The 22,311-nt window shown below is 33.6% G+C and overlaps 2 protein-coding genes across 2 annotated transcripts; both read right to left on the bottom strand.

The window, feature by feature from the left end:
• Window positions 1–5,407: 5,407 nt before the first annotated feature.
• Window positions 5,408–15,576, bottom strand: LOC147287419 (protein ROOT HAIR DEFECTIVE 3-like). The gene is made up of 23 exons (XM_086239856.1): window positions 15,402–15,576; window positions 14,360–14,509; window positions 13,846–13,912; window positions 13,659–13,761; window positions 12,775–12,845; window positions 12,579–12,642; window positions 12,434–12,499; window positions 12,222–12,269; window positions 12,084–12,146; window positions 11,875–11,931; window positions 11,204–11,362; window positions 11,051–11,119; window positions 10,861–10,952; window positions 10,014–10,092; window positions 9,248–9,413; window positions 8,806–8,930; window positions 8,289–8,551; window positions 8,048–8,144; window positions 7,794–7,958; window positions 7,300–7,404; window positions 6,596–6,690; window positions 6,395–6,491; window positions 5,408–5,973 (listed from the first exon to the last, which is right to left on the bottom strand). The coding sequence occupies exons 1-23, from the start codon at window positions 15,403–15,405 to the stop codon at window positions 5,746–5,748; spliced, it is 2,433 nt and encodes an 810-aa protein (XP_086095982.1). The 5' UTR covers window positions 15,406–15,576; the 3' UTR covers window positions 5,408–5,745.
• Window positions 15,577–21,788: 6,212 nt separating this feature from the next.
• LOC147287418 (Ribosomal protein S7p/S5e family protein) lies at window positions 21,789–22,283 on the bottom strand (the record flags this gene model as incomplete). Its single annotated transcript, XM_086240910.1, has 1 exon — window positions 21,789–22,283. A coding segment is annotated over one exon (495 nt), but the record flags the coding sequence as incomplete, so codon positions are not given.
• Window positions 22,284–22,311: the final 28 nt, after the last annotated feature.

Genomic DNA, 22,311 nt, shown 5'->3' with positions numbered 1-22,311 from the left:
AAACACCCCCTGATGTTTTAAAAATTACAGCGAGATTCCCTGACGTTTTAAATCGTTTTCACATAACCCCTTCTATTAAAATTTCATCCAAAAATATCTCCAAATAACAAATTTAATCTTAGGCTTCATTTATACTAACATCTCATGAGGTTTATTATATTTTTACATAAATGAAAATATAAGTGACATAATTTTGTAAATACTAAAATATAACTCTCCGAGGTTTTAGCCTTTTTTTATGTTACCCCTTAATCACAAACATAAGTGACATAATTTTGTAAATACTAAAATAACATTTTTGAAATTAAAATAATATTTCTTAATAGTAATAATTATTTTTATATTAAGAAATATTATTTTTAACATATTAAAAGATATTATTTTTTAAACTCAACTATTACAATTTATTTGTCTTAATATTATATATATATATATATTTATATTTGAACATATGTTATTTTCTAGAATATCACAATCAAATAAATGAGTTTTTTTTTTTCAACAAGAATTCTTTATACATGAGATAAATGAATTATTTAGAAAATTTTTTAATTACATAAAAGAAACACTTATTTGGTTTAGCAATATTTTCATAAAAGAAAAATAAGATTTAGCAATATTTTAAAATTTCAAAATCCGTATCTTTTTTCAATATGTAAGAAAGATGTATTATATTAGCCAAATAGTATGTAGGTTATTTTAGTATTTTACCATTTTTGTTGTGCTCATTTGTGATTAAAGGGTTATGTGAAAGTGTGTTGAAACTTCAGGTATTTTTTCGTAATTGAGTTAAAACCTCAGGTGTGGTTGTGTAAATTTTGAAACCTTAGGGGGTTATGTGAAAATATGATAAACTTCAGAAGGTGTGCATGTAAATAACTATAAGGTTAAACTTGTCATTTAGAAATATTTTTATGATGATGTCATCAATTTTTGACAAAATTTTAACGAAAGGGGTAGACTTGGCAAACGGGTCGTGTTTTGCGGGTTCGGATCAAACTCAACACGACCTGTTAGTATTTACGGGTGAACCCGACACAACCCGTTAATCTACTGGTGGCAAAACTCCAACCCAAACCGTTAGTATTAACGTGTTTTTATGATGATGTCATTAATTTTGAGACGAAATTTTAACGGAAAGGGTTAAGTGAAAATGATTTAAAATCTCATAGGGTTTTGCTGTAATTTTTAAAACTTTAAAGAATGTATGTAAAAACACGAAAAATCTCAAGGAGTGATTGTAAAATTAACTTGGGTTTTAAAACCCAGCCATACATCCTCAGTGAAAAACGCCCAGTAATAAATGTGTCACTGTGACATTCACCTGTTTTTACTGTTGGTTTACTAAATGTTCTGAGGTCATGGCAAACAATGTGAACCACAAGTACCAAATCAACTAAAGAAAATAAGATAGATTCCCCTGCACTGTAAAATTAATATTTCACTATTTTTATCACTCACAAGGAGTTTTAAAGATAGCATTGCCCAAGATAAATAGTCTCTGGTCATCTGGTGGAACCTTAACTTTTTTTAGGTGGAGACAAAGTTAAGTTTAATTAAGGATGTGACACGTGGCTGGGTCCCTTCACTTCCATGCCTACACCTGTCTGATGGGCATAATAACATTCTGAAGGGTGGAGACTGGAACATCTCACATGAAAAGGATAAACCATAATGCAGGCCCAGCTGTTGGAAAGCCTACAACTTTATGATAAGAATGCAAAAAATTTAACCCCTCCAACTACACACAGCCTAAAGCATTAATGCAACCACAAGACAAGAGGCACAATTGTTTTTTAACAACCAACCAGAAAACATTACAGTATATCCATTGTATCAATTAGCGTTATATTTATCTCTAATATTTCAAGTTTGAATCTCTTTCTCAAATAAAAAAAAAAAAATTATCATCCTATAAAAATAACTTATCTTTCACTGATTAAGTTAAAAAATTTATATTTTTATATGATAGAAATATAATCAAGTAGAAATGTAGTTTGATGACATGAATGGAGATAAATGTACAATAACTTTTTTTTTTCCAAATAAAAATGTTAGCCTTTTAATTTATAAAAGAAAATGGGTCATCCTTTTTTTTTCGAAATAATTAATCACATCTTTCGTATAATTGAAATTTATGTGCAACACATTAAACCAGTAGGTCTTGGCTATGTGAAAAAGCCACATTTATTGGGTCACCAATTTATGAGTGGACCATATGGTAAATTAATGAAGCTCACGTTTCTTGGTACAAAATGTGGAATGGATACTCGTGAGCTTCTGGTATGTTGTGTAACATCATCCAAGTAATGGAATTATAATGAATTATTAGGTCACTGAAATTGTGTACCTCAGAAGCATAAATAAGCATAAGTTTTCTATAATACATACAAAAAATATAAAATTAATATGGGATGTGAGAGAGAGTTTCAACGTTCCTTATTGAAGCATGAATGTTTAAACACTAGAAAATGGACTCGATAAAAGCAAATCAAGTTTAAGAGAGTGCAGTGCAGCTCCTAATTTAATACCCCAAGCATGGTTGGTACGTGTCTTAGTGATGGGAGACTCTTTAATGGTCTTACCAGTTCTGATGCCCAGGAGAAAGAAGAAGGGTCTCCTGCTCCTCCAAGGAACTGTCAAATTTAATTCACCCTTTTCAAAGATGCTTGGAAAGCAGGGTCAGCTGCTAGTTGTTGGTGATGCTGAACCAAATTTCACATGGTCAAACAAATAAAAGAATCCTAGTTTAGAAATTTGTTTTTTAAGGAATGCCATTTGTTTTTTAAGACATTTTATCAAACAATTTTGTCCTATACTTTAAGAAAAACAAAAAAACAAAAAAATAAAGAATAATGATATAAATTAATAGAGAAAAAGTAACTTCATAGCGTCAATCGAACCCTTAATGTTACATGTGAATACGCCACTACAATGAAGAATGGTTTGCAAGGTCACCCACATACTTTGCACTGATCGGTTATATGTGTACGCTTAATCACATTTTTTATAGAGATGAAACTCACTTATACAAATTGGTGTCACACCCCGTATAGAGAGAGATGTGGTTGTACAAATGACAGAGATGTGTGATAAACTTGTAACTTTTATTGTGGGAGCCTAGCTTCCTTCTCTATAAAAGGAATGAAAAGAAGTTTATGGGAAAAATGAAAAATTCTTTCAACATGTTGTATACAACGGGTCTCTCATATCCAACCTTCTATGTACCAGTCACGTGACTTGGCCTCTTGTATGCAATGGTTGTAGGAATAAATTTTCATGAGGGAAATAGCCCCAGTTCAAAACCAACCAGCTGTGGATCGCTATTAATGATCATTTAAACACGAGTACTATTGCCCTTCATCAATCCAAGATCTAACACCCTAGCTTCTTCCAGTACTCAATGTCTGATTTCAGCAATAAACTTGCACAAGCTGATCAAGAAATAACAGCACTCCTTAACATAATTTCATTCCTTTTCTATGGTGGAGTGTTACTACCGTTGATGGGCATATAATTCATCTCATAATTGATTCAGATTCTCTATTATTGGTCTTCTAGTTTTGCAGGGAAGGACCCAAAGACCTCAGAATGAAATGGGTTCTCTGTTCTGTATGAAGTCTCTGCAAGCAACTAGCTTAAAGCCTCACCAAGCACAAGCAACCTTTAATCTTTTGCAACAGACAAGCCAACAATGTGTTGGACATATTACCCAAACAAGCAGCTTCTGATGTTGGAATGAACATTAATCTTTCAAGATCCTCCACATTCCTTGCCCAACAAAGAAACCCTAAAAAAATGTACAATAACTAGAACGTAATACAGCTTCCTACCTCTTCTTTATCAAATATTTAAACAAACAAAGTAGTTTTTTCGTATCAGACATTCTACTATGTTACGTATATCAATAATGTTATGTTTGCAGACTATAAATCAGAGATGTTGATTAGATGAAGCCACAATTACATGTTTGATTCTATAGTTTGACAACATAACATGTCAAATACCCGACAATATGTATCTAAGTGAGTACATCTCCTCCAATGTTGTGTTTATCAAAATGGGTCTTAATCCTTTTTCTCATACAAACACAGCAAGACAGATAACAGAGTCATAATTGCTTGAGATTAATGTCTGCTTGTTGGCATTAACAAGTCTTGATATGTTGATCATGATCAAACCAGCTAAAATATCAACCAAGATTGAAACAAATAAAGAAGCCAGAACTAGCAAACACTTTATAAATGCATGCCCTTGTTCTAAGGACTGAGGCCAACTGTTCTCCTTGACAACCTTGAATTGATCATCATCACCATTCACTCCCCTCCTTAAATTCTTCATTGAATGGCTGAGCGGTCCATCGAGTATCCGTATCATTTCCATTCAATGAGAAAAAGCCAAATCGATCTGCCTAAAGTGTTGAGTGAACGTTGGATGTGGCCGAAAAGGCACAGAGTCAGATACCCTTGAGGCTTGAATTGCATTGCATGCTGCAATTAAATGAATGAACTGGAAGAACCTCACACGCAGACAAGTCTTTATATATTTTCTGAACAAATGTGTACTTTAATTAGAATAATTATTGGTGTAAGAAAAAAGAGAAAACTTGTGAAGGAAACATATATGGTTGGTCTGTCTGATCTACCACCACAAGAAACACCCACCCCTACCAAGGAATTGAATTTTGTTTTGGGTACATAGAAATGCAAAGAGCAATAACACTCTCTAAATATATATAACCGAACTTATGTTGTTGTTAAATTATCAATTTGATATCACATGGTAAAATGACAATTCACTTTAAATGGTATGGCAAGGAAACACTTGCATAAATAATCATTGTGATCCAACATCTTTTCTTGCTCTTAAGCAGCCTCTGTGAAGTCCAAGTGGTTCTACCCATTATTATAGAACAAATGTCACGGCAGCTAATTTAGGACTTTTTTGATTGATCGCTCCCTTGCATTTGTAATCAGATTTGCTGTCACTTGGAAGCATAATGATTATTTACATAACCCATGCGGAGACTTCTGCTTATTTAGGGTAAATTACAATTTTTAGTTGGTTTTATATTTTGTCACTGTAGCAAGTGGAGGCCAGCACTGCTATTTTCATCAGAAAAAGTATACTGGATTCGAAAGAAGAAGAAGAAAAAATAAAAAATAAAAATAAGAGGCCAACTTGAACCAAATTTTGGCACATCTTCAACTTATTAAATGACTATATCTACTCACCTTCAACCAACCGAATTGATGACCCTCTAAATTCAAGTTTTAAACCAAAAGCAGCTGCTTCCCTACTACTTTTCACCCAAAGGCTTTGTATATATAAGTGTTATTACATATAATGAAACTATGAATGGCATTTGACAATTTTCAGTAAAATACAACCACAATGGTTACAACTGTAGCAATACAAATCATCATAATCATTGAACATCAATATGGAGCACTCAAAAGGAGCCTTTGTAGCTTGTCCAACAAACGATAAAACAAAAAAGCCTAGACTGAAAAAGAACTATTTCATGGGGCTTCCTCACAACAAGAAGCAGCCCCGTGTATGCGGCACTTGCCCAAAAATCGATGCCTTCAAAACTATTACCGTTACATGCTTGCAACAGTAAGCATACAAACTCAAATAACTAATATACGTGGATGATACGTAGGAAACAGCCGTACATAAAGTGCGCAGAACACCAGCATCTTCAAACTGAAAAATGATCTATAATCAGATAGTTTATTTTACCTATTCTTGTTTTGAGGGGCTCGAGTATTCAGATTGTGTCACTTCAGATGAGGCACTAGATGACATTTCACTGCTAGCATTCCCTTCATCTCTATAGCTTTTTAATGCTGGTGCAGGGTTCCTCTCAGTACCATTAGCTGCAGGATTTGCCCCTTCCTCTGCTAGTCTTTTGATCATGTTCATGATGGTTGGAACTAACTTGGTGGACAAAGAAAGAAGCCCAGGAAGCTGTAGACATAGTAGCACACATTTACAAGTCAACCTCTAAAGAACCTTTTACAAGAACATATTGATGTTATTCCTATTTCATAACCAAAGTCCTTTCTCAAATATTTTTTTAAAATATAAGGTAGCAGGTCATCTTACTTGGATTCCATTTCTGTTTGCTGAATGTAGTGCAAAACAAAAATAAACAGTCTTTTGAGAAGAAAATGAAAGCTATTTCCAGGAAATAATTTGGCATGATAAATTACTGGAAATTATTTACCTAAAACAGTCTTCAAAGTATGACAAATGAATAAAAAGTAATATGTTTTCCAAGAAACTGCTTTTGTCATAACTGATATTGGTTCCCAAACAGCTAGTTTCTTTTTTTCAGGGGAGAGAGGAGGGAGAGCAATAAACAAGTAAAACAAAATTTGGCACTCACAACACCATGGCGGAATTCACCCGCAACGTCTAGCTGCACCCATAGGGCTTTGAAGAGTAAAAAGCCAACAAAGATGACACCCAGATACAAAGGATTTCTGCCATGAAGGTATAAGAATGCGTGAGAATAGTGGTTGTGGATAAAATTTATTGGTAGAACACCAACAACATCATCTATCCTCAGTACAGGGAATGTATGTACCTTAAAAGAGTCATAAATTCATTGAATCCCAGGACAAGCAAGGCAACAATTGCCCAAGGAGGTGGTAACCAGTTGTTATTACGCTTGTTGGCTTCCTGAAAAGTAAAACATGTGGGATGAACTAGATATGACTATCAGTAAGTTATATTCAGAGAAATTTGAACAAATGATGATAAGAATATTTGTATCACGTGACACGCGCACATCAATGTATTCATCTCACTCATGATATACAATATTTTAAATCTAATAAATGCCGATTAACAATAATCATTAATGCAGAGCAATAGCAACAATGCGTGCACTGACTCAAATGCAAAGCATAAGTTAAGAGACCATCACTATTGATGTGGTTCCACCTCCTTAGAACTATTCTCTACAACACTAAGAAAAAATGTAATATCCAGTCTCAGCATTATTCAGTTAAGAGCATTCTGTACAAAATTCTTCTGGCCAAAAGATCGACTCTTATAATTCAAATTAAACAAAATCTAGCAACCCATTACATCAACATAGGCCAAATGCAAAAGAACCATCTAAACCTAAAACAGACTTTAACCAATACAGCCCGCCAAATAACACAATATAGAAGACAAAAAACAATTACATTTTATGGTTCATTTTGATTTTAGAAAAAAAAAATATCATAGTAAACAGATGAACAGAAAAAAAATCTTCACCACCATTGATAGGTGATATCATACCTGTGCAGCAATAGCCTGAGAAACACTGTACTCAGTCTCTGCCTTGAATTGCCTCCACAAAGATTTGCACTGGACAGGTGTGATCAATGTTCTTGATGATGAAATCTGTACAGGAGGAAAAATGTCACAAAGCTAAGTGGTGCTAACATGTGATTAAGAGGCTGCAAGTAGTACAAAACAATGAACAAATGAGAGGGAGGGAGGGAGGTAGGCAGTTTGCAGCTAATATTACATATAAACCAACTTCCAGATCAAGTTCAGATTGCTGTATTCTGAGTCACTTATTTATCATATAAATATACTTAACCGTGTCACGTGTGTCTGTGTATCTGTGTGTGAGGCATTTGCAGCCCACATTAAATTTTTTTTTTTTTTTTTGTGAGAGTTGCAGCCCATATTACATATGAACGAACTTCCAAATCAAGTTCATATTGGTGTATCCAGAGTAACAAATTGAAAATTCACAAGGAAGAAATTCAGAAAAATAAAGTCACCTCTTCCCAAGTGCTTGAGGCCAGTGGGTCAACTGTTGTGATACTCCTATCTTTAGCAGCAGCATTTGTGGACTCCACCAAGGCAAGGGATAACGTATTCTCAATATTATCAGCATCATCATCATCCAAACGGATTGCAGCCACAACAGAAAGCAATTTTAAGGACTGAAAAAATTAACAACATAGTTAAAAAAGCTTCAGGTCAAATTCAAACTCAATTTCAAACAGATAGTATAATATAAATTGTGCCATACCGCAGAACGAGCAGTTTTGGTGATTGCTCTAATATCTTCTTTCCCAGTCCAAACACGTGGCATTGAATCAGAATCATGGCTAAATAATGTTGCAAACCTGTAGAAAATCCTTATAGTTGTTAAATTTAATTCATCATCAGAATCATGGCTAAATGATGTTGCAAACCTGTGGGCAATTTGAATAAGATAAAATCTGAAACAATTTAAGCAATGGAATTTAACACCTACAAGGAATTCCTACCTGTCCTTCATACGGATCAAAACCCTTCCAGCCTCTTCCTTAGTTTTAGCTTCAACCACGCCTCTTGCATATGTCTCTAGATTTCCAATTATTTTGCCCTTGGTTTGTTCATCCATATCATAAACAGAAAGTGCACTAGAGAGCCCAAAGACAGCTGATTCAGTCTCGCGCCGGAAAAGTTTTCTTATTGCAGGCCAAGTCTCATTATTAGCTCCATCTAGAAGGGCTTCCACCGGTCCAGATAAGGCCTCCTTCAATTTTCCCTGCAAATATAGTTACATTATTATCAGCCAGGTTCCTGGGACAAATTAGTCAACAATAAACATATAGGCACTGAAAACCACTGAGAAAAGTTCTCCAAACTACATGGAATCCACCACAATGTTACCAATCAAACCCGTAAAACAATTAGACTATGACACTAGCTTAATTTTTGCAGTCAATTTTTGCAGTCAAATTCTTGCTACCCGTCACCCCAATTATTTCATAGAGGCAATGAAAAAACGTGCTATCATACCTCATAAAGTGAAGTAAGTTCAGATAGCTTGGCAGCGCGAACTGAAGCAATATGTGCTTCTATATCACGTCTAAGTTTATCCCTTACTTTAGATGTGTCCCAGTTTGCTTGTTGGATAACAGCATCTGCAACAATAATGTGTTAATATAACATTGTACCTTATAATGCAAGTAAAACTCATATCAGTGAAGCCAAATAAAAAAAATCTGTTATGTCCAAGTTTCACCCTTAGAACACATTGGCTCATAGGCAGGAAGCAAAATTTCACTCAACCCGTCCTTGAGATGTGTTTTAAGGAGTGTACATTGATACATTTCAAACTGTCTTGTGACTTCTGTATTCTCATATTTATAGTTTTAAAGGCTTATTATGCATTTCAGTTTTTGTAATTTATACCGGAGTTTTCAATTTTAGCTAAAGGATTGGCATTCTGAAGACATACCTGCACATCCTTCATCAAATTGAGCCATAAAAGACTCAGTGCAATTATGAGAAGCCACAGAAAATCCCTCCCCACCATTCAAGGCCTTATCAAATGCTTCCTTAAACTTATCCAGAGTTGCAGACCTTATATGTCCCAGCACAGCTTGGAACGCAGGTTGGACAAGCTAACAAACAGTGAAGAGAATCAATAAGAAAAGAGAGGTATATATCAAATTGAGGGATTAAAAATTGGAAACTCATTGTTACCAAAAAAACAAAGCAGGATAATTTACATAAAATCAGTTCAACAACTTTTTTTCAGGTACAAATCAGTTCCACAACTTTGATGCACTGGGAAAGGCTTGATAAACCTCCCTGTGAAATGTGAATGTCCCTTATCAACTGACATGCATTGATTTGAGGATGGGTTGTGACAGAATCTCATTAACCACAATCAATGAAACTAAAAACATAATTTGGTCTTCAATTGCTAAAGGCCAAAATTTTTTGAAAATCCAACAATCTAAAGTCTCACTGAATGTCCCCTATAAACTGACATGCATTGCATTGAGGATGAGTCATGACAGAATCTCATTAACCACAACCAGACAAACTAGAAACATAATTTGGTCTTCAATTGCTATAGGCCATAAATTTCTGAAAAACCAACACCCTAAAGTCTCGGCTCCATTGCTATATTTCAGCCATCTATAGCACAGGGGAAGAGGGCAAGGGGGACAAAAGAATAATATAGTTTTTACAAGAATAATATCGAGATTAATTACCTGCAGCAATTTATCTTCAAGCTGCTTGCGCTTCCCAGATCTGACGCCTTCATCAAAATATGTAGCCTCTTCATCATACCTAAATTGTTAAAATAAATAAACTAATCAACTGAACAGTAAATACAAAGAACTCGTTCAACCATATAAATCAAAAGGTGTACTTAGAGACAACAGATACCTTAAACCTTAAGTTGTTTAGTCAAATTGAAAATCTTGGCAATATTATGTACATGTTTCTAAAAGATAAGAAGTTAACCAAAAATCTAAATTAAAATTGGCATATCAGTTGTGTAGATTGCATTATAGAAAGCAGGAAACCAATCTCATTTTGTCTCTCTTTTCCCCCTTTTTCTTCTTTTACTGAGACTGCTTCTGTTTTCCCTTGTTACAATTTGTGTGTTGTTTTTCTATCTTTTGTCAGGGCCTCAACCTTATACCACTAACATGGACTTCACTTGTTCAGCCACCATTCCAAAGGCACTTTTGGAAAGGAAAGTAGAAAACAATGCTAAACCATTTGGAATGACATGCCAAAAAGCCTATGGATCTTCCTTCTCGTAACTAATATTTAGACCTTCCAGTGTATTTCAAGTAAGGCTCACTTAAGACCCCTCCACATCATAGATACACTAATCCAGAACCTAAAAGCAAGTTGGAAATAGTCAAGTGTCTCACCAGATCGGTACGATCTGCACCTAATTTAACCATCCAAGTAAATTTGTTTTCAGAATGTGCATGTTACTCAATTACGAGGATCTTCACAAGTCAATTTACTTATCTTAACTCTTATTAAATCAAATGATATCCTGTAGCAAAGCGCTGAGAAATCCAAATGAAAGACCCTTACTCTGATAGAGAAGTATCAAGGATTGCACTGAGCTTCTTCCCAAAGCCAGGAATAGGACCAAATTGAACAGCCTCTTCCATGTGACTCCACTCCTGTGATAATTTTGAAGCAATGCAAGGGCCATCGAAGTTCCCATATCAACTAAACTTTAGAAAGATGGATAATATGGCAATATATGAACAACGGATACCTCATTTCCTGTAAAAGCAGCATACTTCTCATTGGCAATCTCTTCACAGCGTACAGTAGCCACCATGACCTACAATGGATGAATGATGGATGGCTTATTCACACAAATAAACATATATCATGAATGGCCAAGCAAAAATATATTCAGAGTTACCTTGTGAGCAGGAAGATCAAGATCTCTGTTTTCTTTTATCACTTTCCATATCTGCTGTGCACTGAAAGAAAACCCTGAAGCAGGAACTACCCCCCGTCGATCTCCAGCAAGCCCACCAGGTGCAATAGAATGGAAGAATTTCTGCCTCAAGCTAGCAACCTTAATTTATAAACATGAGTTATCAGAGAAAGAAAACACATGTTAGATATCGTCATCTAACTAAAAGTTCTTTGCATTCCAAAACTTAAAACCAAAATTTAGACAAGGCAAATGCTGCACAAGATGCATTTAAATTCCCAGGCATTTCAAAATAAAATAGAAATGAGATGATCGATTTCCTTATGCAAAAACATGAATACTGTTACAAGAGAGGAAAAAGGGAGGGAGAAACGAAAACAGAAGCAAGTTATAAGGTGATCACCCAAGTGCTATTGAAAATAAATATGCATTAAGATTTGAGAAATCCTGCAACTCCTGCCTAGTTCTTTTCTTCTTTTCTTTTTTGGGAAATCCTTTTATAGTCCTCAGAAAAGATTTAAGAGCACAAAGTATCAAGATAGCTTACTTTGTATTCTATGAGCAAACAAAACAACAAATTTTCAATTTGACACAGTGTCGAAAGCCCCAATAAAAATATTCTACACAGTAGCCATATATGCACATATGCATACCTGCTCTTTGAATTGGTCTTCCTTTTCTTCAAAACTTGAAAGAGCAACAACCTCAACCTAGCCATTTAGTCATCAATAACACATTGTCAATATACATGATTGATAGTTTTCACCACAATAACATCAAATCACTACTAATTCTTAATTAGTTTCCCCACCAAAACAAGTACATGTCTAAGTTTATCTGTCAAAAAAGCATGACATCTTACATTAAAAAATTCACTTAGTGGAGTTTCCTTGTGGGCTTCAGGCTTAGGAACAGAGTCCCATATCTGCAGTAAAGCAGAGGGAATTAGAAAACATCAATTAAAGTCAGAAAATAACAAATAAAGCATCAAATTACTTACCTTCTGAATGTCTTCTCTAAGAACAGGTTCTAAATTTTCCAATGGTGTCTACAAACAAAAACGGATGACTACACTATCAAAATTCAACCCAGACAAGAAAAGCCTTAAACCAAGAAACAAAACGATGTAATGGACACTCAAAAATGCATAACAAATACAAATAAAAATTGGCTCAAGCTATGACATAGGAACACCAGAGGAAAAGAACAAACCCTTGTCTTATCACGGATGACAAACATCAGAGTTGTTTTACGTGGACTAAACAATCGCATCATCACCTGTCAGAAAATTCAAGCAGAAATCAAGCTTCGGAAATTTTTACTAAATGCCTAAACACAGAAGGTACGTAGAAAGTACCTGGAACACAGTCTTTAGGAGAGGCTTGTTTGCAGCTTGCTCACGGCCAATATCATGACACCACCTAGATACAAGTTGCTAAAAAAGATTACTCACACAGACTATGAAAAGACACAAATCCCAACAGTAAGCAGGCAATGGATACATATCAATAGACTTCAAAATATTTATATTAAAAAAAAAAAAAAAAACTCACATGTTTATGAGCACTATATCTGAAACAGCAAGAGCAAAAAGGGCACTCTGCTTCTCAAATGCTGTATCATCCTGTAAATAAAAAGAAAACAAAATAGCAAGTGATTGTATCATTTCTTCTACCCCCCCTTCTTAGACTCTAAGATCAGATTTTACATTTACATAATTTAAATGAAATGGATTAAATCTTGTAACCAAATTCCATTTTAACAGATTGCAACCTTGAAAAATAATCTGGATAGAATCATGCATTTCAGTGAAACTTGCAAAGAACAGTGAATAAGGACTAAGGACTAAGAACAATCAAGAATCCACTTTCTGCTCTCTTATAATTCTTCTTGCTGCTTAACTTTGAGGATCCTTTTAGCATAAAATCATTAGTAAAATTTTTAAATTCATTCTCCGTATGGAAAAAAATGAACAAGTCAAGAAGTTGCATGATCTACATATATAATCACAAATTTATGTAATTTCACAAATAAATGGATGATAGGCTGATTGCAGCAAGGGGATCATAACACCCCAAGGATTTCACCATTCTAGATACAAATTTTTTTATATAATTCCATGAAAAATATCAATAAAATCGAATTTGAGTCATTTAAATACTATTTTTCTCTTTTCTCATTTCTTTTATTTATCAAGTTAATGTTATAAAATGTCAGTCATCTTTCAGCTGCAAGGGGACAGGACAGAGAGGCAGCAGAAATCAGAAATCATAATTACCTTGTAGAAAACCATATATGGAATGCATGCACAAATGTATTTTATTTCCAGCAATGCATTCAACTTAGTGATATGAACAGAGAAATGGTAATGACGATAAAATTCAAGCATGATCAAATCAAAATTTGATGAAAACTAAAAGTGGGGCATCAAAAGCACCTCTCCTCGTTCTCTTCCATCTGTACCCTCTAAATCCATGACAAGAGTACAAGGCTCAATACCAGCACATCTTGCCAACCAAATACCTTTAGTTGTTTGAGACCTGCAAAAAACTATGCCCCATCATATTACTGGTCATTGAAAGAAAAACATAACTAATAAGATATTGAGCGTTATGAGAACTTGCCTTCCTCTAAAAGCGTCCATCTCCCTAAAGTTGGTAGCAAATAAATGATTTAACAGTGTGCTCTTTCCTGTCCAGAACATTATTGTTTAAAAAATGTGAAACCTTAATATATCATATGTCGTGACTAAAGTAAGCCAAAATTTACTGATACAATATCTCCGTGGGAAAAAATGCAAGAAGAGAAAAACACTATGAAATCCTTTTGTGCTAAGCTGAATTCAAAAGACAGCTTATCAATATCAGATAAGAAGATAGAACACATATTCCATAGAAATATCATACACATGACTTTAATTGTCAAAGAGTATTGTAAACCCTTCTCCACCCAATCAAGCTTCAAGAATGTAGCACACTTTCAAAACTCAAAAACCCTTGCTTCATCTAATTCACCAATGTGATATTTAAGATTCTAATGTACAATAATTTAACGATATACATTCATCATGTAAACCCTCAACCAAAGTCACAGTGAAGAAGATAAGACAGATAAGATTGAATAGATAAGAATACATACCACTACTCTGTGGGCCCATAATGGAGACTACGGCATAAGAAAGTCCACATTCAGCCAATTTCACCTCCTTGATAAATTGATCAATCCCAGTGACATTGAATGTACCGTCTCCATCAATAAGCTGAGTAGAGCAGCTCTCATCACTCTTTGCTGTGTGAGAATATGCTCATATGTTAGATAGGAAACAAAATCCATGGATTCCAAAGCTACAAAATGTCCTATGGAAACGGAATCAACAGCACATTATGTTTGTTGATTCATATCATCATAGTAAGCATTGGTACAAGCCAAAATGAAAGACTACGATTGTACTACCACACAAAATAACTATCATTTTCTCATTAACTTAAAAGAAGTCACCAATCACAGAAATACTTGCATGCTTTTTCATACGTGTCATCAAAAACATAAATTTTTTCTAGTTTTTAGAGAGCTAAATTTTCAAGACTGGTCGATAAGTGTCGTTCAAATTAAACCTAACCCATTACCAAATTGATGACGAAAATGCTAAACTAATTAAATTGGTGTTTTGGGTTTCTATAACTCACCTCAGCTAAGCCAAACAATTTTATTACCCCCCGGAACACCATCGATTTACATTTCCAGCATCTCACTCCAAAATTCAAGGAATAAAAAAAGAAAAAAAGCATTCTCTTTTTCCTATACTTTCTCCCTAACCAAACAGATAAAAGAAATGGATGTTACAATCCCGAAATTCACCAGAGCATGGAATAACTGCCCGAATCAGAAGCAAGGAGCTTAAGCTAACAGTTCGAAACCCCGAAATTTACATCAAACTGAAACATATTGATCGCATCAAAGTCAATTAAATTAATAGTTACATACAAAAACCGAAACCCATACAGATAATGCTAAATACCCATTACCACCCTTGGTATCACAATCAATAAAAGTCAGAAATTGATGACAATCAGGTACGTAACGCAAAAATTTAATGTTATAATGAAAAATATTTATAAAAATCTGTACATATATTATTATTACGGTATAAATCAGATGGATCAGAGCAATGAAAAAGTACCCATTTTTGTGGGAGATTGGCTTCGAAGAGCTTGAAATAATGGGGTTCGAAATGTGTGCGACAGAGATAGAGATCGGTTTGGAGCGAGGAGAGAGAGAGAGAGAGAGAGAGAGAGAGAGAGAAAAGAGACCGATCACCGATCTCGGAAGAGAGAATGATCTTTTTTTTTTTTGTTCTTCTTAAAAAGTGGGCGTGACTGTCTTTCTTCTTCCCTTTTTTTGAACTTTTTAATGATTCTTTTGGGTATAATTTTCTTTTAATAGGTAAAAAAAGTTTTTTGAGTTTTTTTTTTTTTTTTTTTCATATTTAGTACTTAAAGTTTGACCATTGTTTTAATGTAGTACTTAAATTTTTATTTGTTCTAATGGAGTATCTAAATTTTTATTTTGTGTCTAATAGGTACCAAAATAAATTTCTGTTAAAATTGTCAACAAAAGTTAGCGGCAAAATAGTCACTAAAAAAATTATATTTTAATTATTTTCTTTATATGTTTAAAATTAAAAAAACAAACAAACAAACAAAGAAAACAAAAAATTAAAATTAAAATATAATTTTTTTGAAGTGACCATATTGTCCCTAACTTCTATTAACAATTTTAACAGAAATTCACATAGGTATCTATTAGACTCAAAATAAAAGTTTAGGTACTCAATTCGGACAAATAAAAGTTTAGGTATTACATTAAGACAATGGTCAAAGTTTAAGTACTAAATATGAAAGAAACTCAAGTTTTTTCTCTTTGTTGGCAAATTGTACCCTTACTTTCAACATTTATATTTAGGGTAGAAATCTCATGTCCTCAAATCCTTTGTCTGTTCTTGTCCTCTCTCACAAATTTTGAGGGCATTTTCGTAATTCTTGTTTTACTTTAAAAAAATAATTTTTTGCAAAATATATGAGAGGAGACAGGGAGGGACAAAGAGATTTAGGGACATGAGATCTCCACCCATATATTTATTCTTAAATGAAAATTATGAATAATTATAGATGTTATCTTGTAAAATCTATGTCATGCTTTTGAATTGATGGTTGTGCATGCTATTCAAGGGGGATCATGAGATTTTGGGTGTTTGAGATGAATTATTAAAATAAAATCAATGTATATTCACATAAAAATTATATTTTAGATTAAATTAAGTCTTTTGTTGACACATAAGTCTTTTGATTCATTTGAGATAAAACTGTATTTTGTTTAAAATACTATGGATTGAAATCAAGTTAGGTGGTTGACCCCTCTATTTATTAGAGGAAATAAATGTATACTCATTTCCTCTCACGATAAGTGGTCACATAATTAGCACATAATAAGAAGTTATGTAAGGGAGGGTGTATGTGTATATACAGTTATATACTTTGCATCTAAGAATTTGTGTCTTTTAAACTTAATAATTGAAGATCCAAAAGACTGTTTGGTTCAGTAAATTAATTTATTTAAAAAATCAATTCTTATGCATTTTATATTAGAAAGGGAATGTAAGATTCTCATTTATGTGTTTGGTAATGTTGGGAAAATAAACTAATAATTACCTTTTTATTTTGATGTCCATATTTGGTTTGTGCAGTAATAGGAAATAATTTTTTTTTTCCAATTATACCCTCATCTAAGAGTTTGTTTTGGATAAAATTTGTATTATTAAATATTAAAAGGGGTATAATTGTCTAAAAAAAGTATAATAAATATTTTCTCAAGGAGAGGAAAAACATAATTCAAGCTGAAAGGAGAGATTCATTTTTCCCCATTTGGGTGCATCAGATTCTCATAAGCTAAGAAATCATTTCTCATATCTGCACTTACCAAACATGGCAATATAATTTTTTTCTCATTCTCACTCTTCCAAAACTTAAACCAAACGAGCCTAAAGTGGCTATCTAAGTATCTATCACTCAACTCTTCTCATGATCAACTATGATAATTAACTATTTAGATTATAAATAAATAAATCTTTTATTAGAATTGTCACACATGCTTTGCACCTAAGAATTTGTATCTTTTAAACTTAATAATTAAATTTGTATTTTTCCAGTTGGAAGGATCATAAAATTTATCTCCCTACACTCAAGTTTAATCCTCCTATTTTTGAAAAAAAAAAACTTAATAATTAAAACCCAAAGCGTCTACCTAGCACTTGACTCTTCTCATGGCCAATCTTGATGCTATTTAGAATTGTCACAAATTAAATTCAATCTTCTCAAAATTCTTCAAGTCAATCCATTCAATCCAAGCCATTTGATTTTTGTTAGATTGTCACAAATTAAATTGGGTTTTCAACTTCACATCAAATTTGGGTGTCAAAATTGCCTTATTTGTTATGAATAACTGAACTTTAAAGTGAAAGTGGATATATATATATATATAAGTGAAATGTTGTCAATTAATTGGAATTAAAAAGTTTAGAAATTTTTTTATAACTTTATATCAAAGGGAATCAAACCTTCATTATATCTTTATTTTAACACACTTACTCAATTTTTTTTAACACATTTACTCAATTTTTTTCACCACTTGAGCTAACTTGAAGGGATTTCAACATTTTAAAATTGATCTTAATGACCGTAGCGTTACTCCTTTTTCTTTCTGGTGAAAATTGTAGCATTACTCTTTATTAAATGCATGAACACAACACCCATTCATGCAATGCAAGCTTTGATTATCTTTCACCCTTGCTTGGGACAACATATATCTGCTGCCAAACGTTGCAAAATCTATGGTGACATGCTGATTTGGACATTATAAATGCTGACTTGGCACAATGCATTGGGTGCATGACAGAGTCATCAAAGCAATAAGAGAGAGAACAACATCTACGGTCAACTTGGGATGATCAGATGGAAAATGAAGCTCTGGAAGTAGACCCCACATTCTTTCACCGACCTAGTGGGACCCATGTGCCGACCACTGTCCTTTCCAGCAAACAAAATAGATAAAAGAAAAAGTGGACGGTCCGATCGCAAGGACCTTTGCAGCGCCATGGGGACACCCCCAACTCTCAGCCGTCCGTAGAGCTGCTTTCGGCATCCAACTAAGCATGGGGGCTTTTTTGCAAAAAAACACCCAACACATGGGACCCATCTGTGTTTTGTTGTATCAAAATCATTTTCGCGTGGTTCATGACTGATTATTAGATTAAAATTTTACTTAAGATTATTTTAGTTATAAATTAATAATTTAATAGGAAATGAACAAGAACGACACTCCCATGTTCTATTTATTATTTTATTTCTAACATTCTATCCATTATTATTAAACCGACATTCCCATACCGAATAGGTCAACAAGATGAAGGTTTATCTTAACAAAGAAAAAACAAGATGAAGTTATATAAAAATAAAAAGGGAAAATATTTTCAATAAATATTTAAATTTTACTTCAATTCAAGATATGAATTATGAGTTGTATTAATCTACTCCTCAATTTTACTTTCGATGCCAATATGTCATTTTTGTCAACTCGGTTGTAAATTTCGTCCAAAAATAATCAAATATCACACACGTGATCACTTTTTCATAAATAAATTAATCATTTAACATGTAATACAAATGCAAAAAAGTCAAACAATTTCACATACGTGACCATTTTTCAAACGAAAAATATAACTGAACTAACGGAAAGTGCAAATTGGCTTTCGAATTAAATTTAAGGGGGGCACATCGATATAATTCATAATACGCATCTTGAATTCACACATAAGTCAAAGTTTAAGTCATTTATAAAAAAATTTCCCAAATAAAAATAATAAGCAAAATAAATACATTCCTTTTATTGTACAAAAGAGGAAACTATTTTTTTTTTGCTGTGCGTAATAGCACAAGTTGAAGAAGTAGATGTGGTCCATGTGGATATGCAAAATATTTATTCAACAAACAGTTGAGTAATTTGTTTGGTATTCATTAAAGTCATTGAATAATTTAAGTCCAATCCAAAACTGAGTGTTATAGCTCAAAACCTTCAGCACTCTATGGGATGGTCTTTATGCTATAATGTTTAGACCTTTTTTAGTTTAGGCTTTTGCGGGCGTGCCATCGGCTTGGGCCTTTGCTGGTCCAACACCAAACTTCAGTGTCTGATGGCCTAAAGAAATTAACTTTTCTGAAAACGATGGTGTTAATTGAGTAGGAACCAATAACTCAATAATAATAATAAATTCTGCCTAGATTTTACTAGGATTTTGCTGGCTAAAAATGAATATAAACGCTATAATTAATCACATAAACCACGACCATAAGAGCTTTATCATTTCAATAAACATAAATCTTAACTCATAAAACCAAATTAGAGATAGATTTGGGAATAACTCCAATAACTATTCATCTTCATAACATCTTGACTTAAAATAAACAAACAGAGATGCACATATCTCAAAATCGATACCAAAGATATTATTTTGACCTCTTGACAGAGTTAAAAACAAGAAAAAACACATAAATATTTCAAATGGACAGAGTATAATTTCTGCAAAGGCAGCTGCAAAAAAGGACTATGGTCTGTAAGTTTAGGGTATATTTTGTTTGGGTAAAAAGTCTGGATCCTCTTTCTGTACTAGAAATTTGCTTTATAGATGAGATGTAACTTTACTGTTCTGACCCTGTGACGTCAGCCCTATTAGGTCATCCTTGTCAACCAGTTGCCCGTTGTTTTCTTTATTCTTATCATGACAACTTATACCATATCCCTTCGGTTAGTCATCAACCGAAGTCATTTGCCTTTGTTTCCCTTCGGTCGATGATCAACCGAAGTCATCTTTTGACTTTGGGCTTACTTAAGCTTATTTGGGCTACTCTGACTCTTATGTGATTTCCTTTATTTGTCTTGGCCCAATTTTAGGATTTTAGGCCCAAACACCAAGACAACTAGATCGGTCGTTGGAATACCTCGTTTGAGAGCTATATTCATCAAGTCTATTAGCCTCTTTCAATTACTAATTTAATTAAGCTTCTTTTTTTTTTTTTGGCCAATAATTTAATTAAGCTTCAATGCCACGTTTTGTTTCGTGATAGCAACGGGGAAGTTACAGTGGCTATGGTTCTTCCTTTCCTTATACCTCTTCTCTCTAATAATTTGAGATATTGGTTATTTTACGTGAGTTGATTTTTATTTTGGGTGTGAGTTATTTTTTAGTTGTGCTTAAATTGGATGTTTCCAGGATTATTTCTCACCTCGTAAAAGATGACATTACTATTAATCGATAGTCACATGATTAATAAGGCAAAGAGAGTTTGAACTTTTTTTTTCTAAAATTCTTCTTGTGCTTATGTTTCATGGTCTAATAATAGAGTAGGACATACTTTAGCCCAATTTACTTTAAACTGTAATAGTTTCTCGTCTCCAAACAAACTTGATTGTATAATTATTTTTGTTTTAACCTATTTGCTTTGACTCTAGAAAAATAATAAAATCCTACAATGCCACAAAATTATTGGCAAGGTTATAGGGGATTATCTCTCAAACACATGACAAATCGCACCTCATGGTCATATGAATTCTAACTTTTATTTGACATGAACAATCTTCAACCAAAAAAAAAAAATAAAAGGTCAAGTAATCAAGCATATAATAGATCGAGTCTCTTCTTCATATTAGAAGGAAAAAAGAAATACCAATATTTTCTTTAGCTTTGAGTTTAAAATATCAATTGACTTTAAGTATAAGACAATGTTTAGACGACAATGATAGTCTTCAAGTGTTCTTTCTATTAATGCAGTGAATGGAATCAAGAACATTAATTATGTATCATTAACAAATTTAAATTTGATGGAGTTGTTAACAACATCAAATTGTAATTGTGTCAACTAATAAACCAACCAGTAAAATTTATTTTTTCTCAAGGTAGTCGCTTCACTCTCTTGTTAAAGATGCTGCATGGGCTTAGTTCATGCAATCATGCATAATGTTATCCTTGATTAGATCTTTATCAAATTTTGAAGAAAAAAACAAAAACAAAAATAGATCGGGACAAGAACTTAGCTACCCCAACTGCAGTAGGCCAACGGCCTTGGACTTTAATTGGAGCTCCTTTTCATTACAAACAAAGCAAGGGTAGTGTCTACTGACTAGTGATTAGTGAGCTACGTACTTTGTGTTTATGGGTATCCAAGGCATATTAACTCAAGCTCAACCCTTCCATCAATGCTAAAGCTTCGACGTTATTAGCACCAATGGCATAGGTCACCCCTATAACCAACCTGAAATAATTTTATTTTCATATTTAGTAAGTGTAGGCATGGGAAAGTAATAATTGGTTCATTGAAAAACGATGCCCAAACGAGGAAAATGAAACCCTACGACTAACTTGGATTTGGTTTTCCCTTTTTTTAGAAAAATATTAATGACGAATTTTTAAGACCATATTGCCTCTAGGAGCAATTGAAATTGGAAAACTTGACAATTTTTATTTTCTACTTATGCTTCGATTGGTGGAAGCCAGTTTATGAAGATTCTCCCTTTTCTTACGTGCAATTCCCCTCTTTCGGTAAGCATCCAGTATCTTAACAAATGAACATTTCTCTAAGCTTATCTTGTAGCTTATACGTCGTTTGAAAGCTGCTTCAAGGATCCAACGAATAGCTAAGGTTTGTTGACGATCCTTAGCTACAATCCCAAGGACATCATAAATAGTACCTGCAACTCCTACTTTTTCCACTTCGCATATGGGCTTTATATTCTCTACGGCGTCAACCATAAGTATGATTACATCACGTTCAATTTGAGCTAGGCGATGAAAAGTTTGATAAACAATAGCACGAACTCTCGTTCTTTTACCTTCTTTCATGCGAAAGTTGACCAACTTCTTGATCAATTGTTTTTGCTCACCATCCAAGCCCCTTATATAGCTTAGAATTTCCGAGCAATTGGAAGCCGCTTTCGATGACGAGGTCGAAAAATTAATATTACGCGATTGTTACTGTCCATCT

This window comes from Dryas octopetala, chromosome 4, assembly GCF_963921425.1.
Source record: "Dryas octopetala chromosome 4, drDryOcto1.1, whole genome shotgun sequence".
In the NCBI taxonomy this organism is placed as follows: domain Eukaryota; kingdom Viridiplantae; phylum Streptophyta; class Magnoliopsida; order Rosales; family Rosaceae; genus Dryas; species Dryas octopetala.
This window is presented reverse-complemented; position numbering and strand designations above follow the sequence as displayed.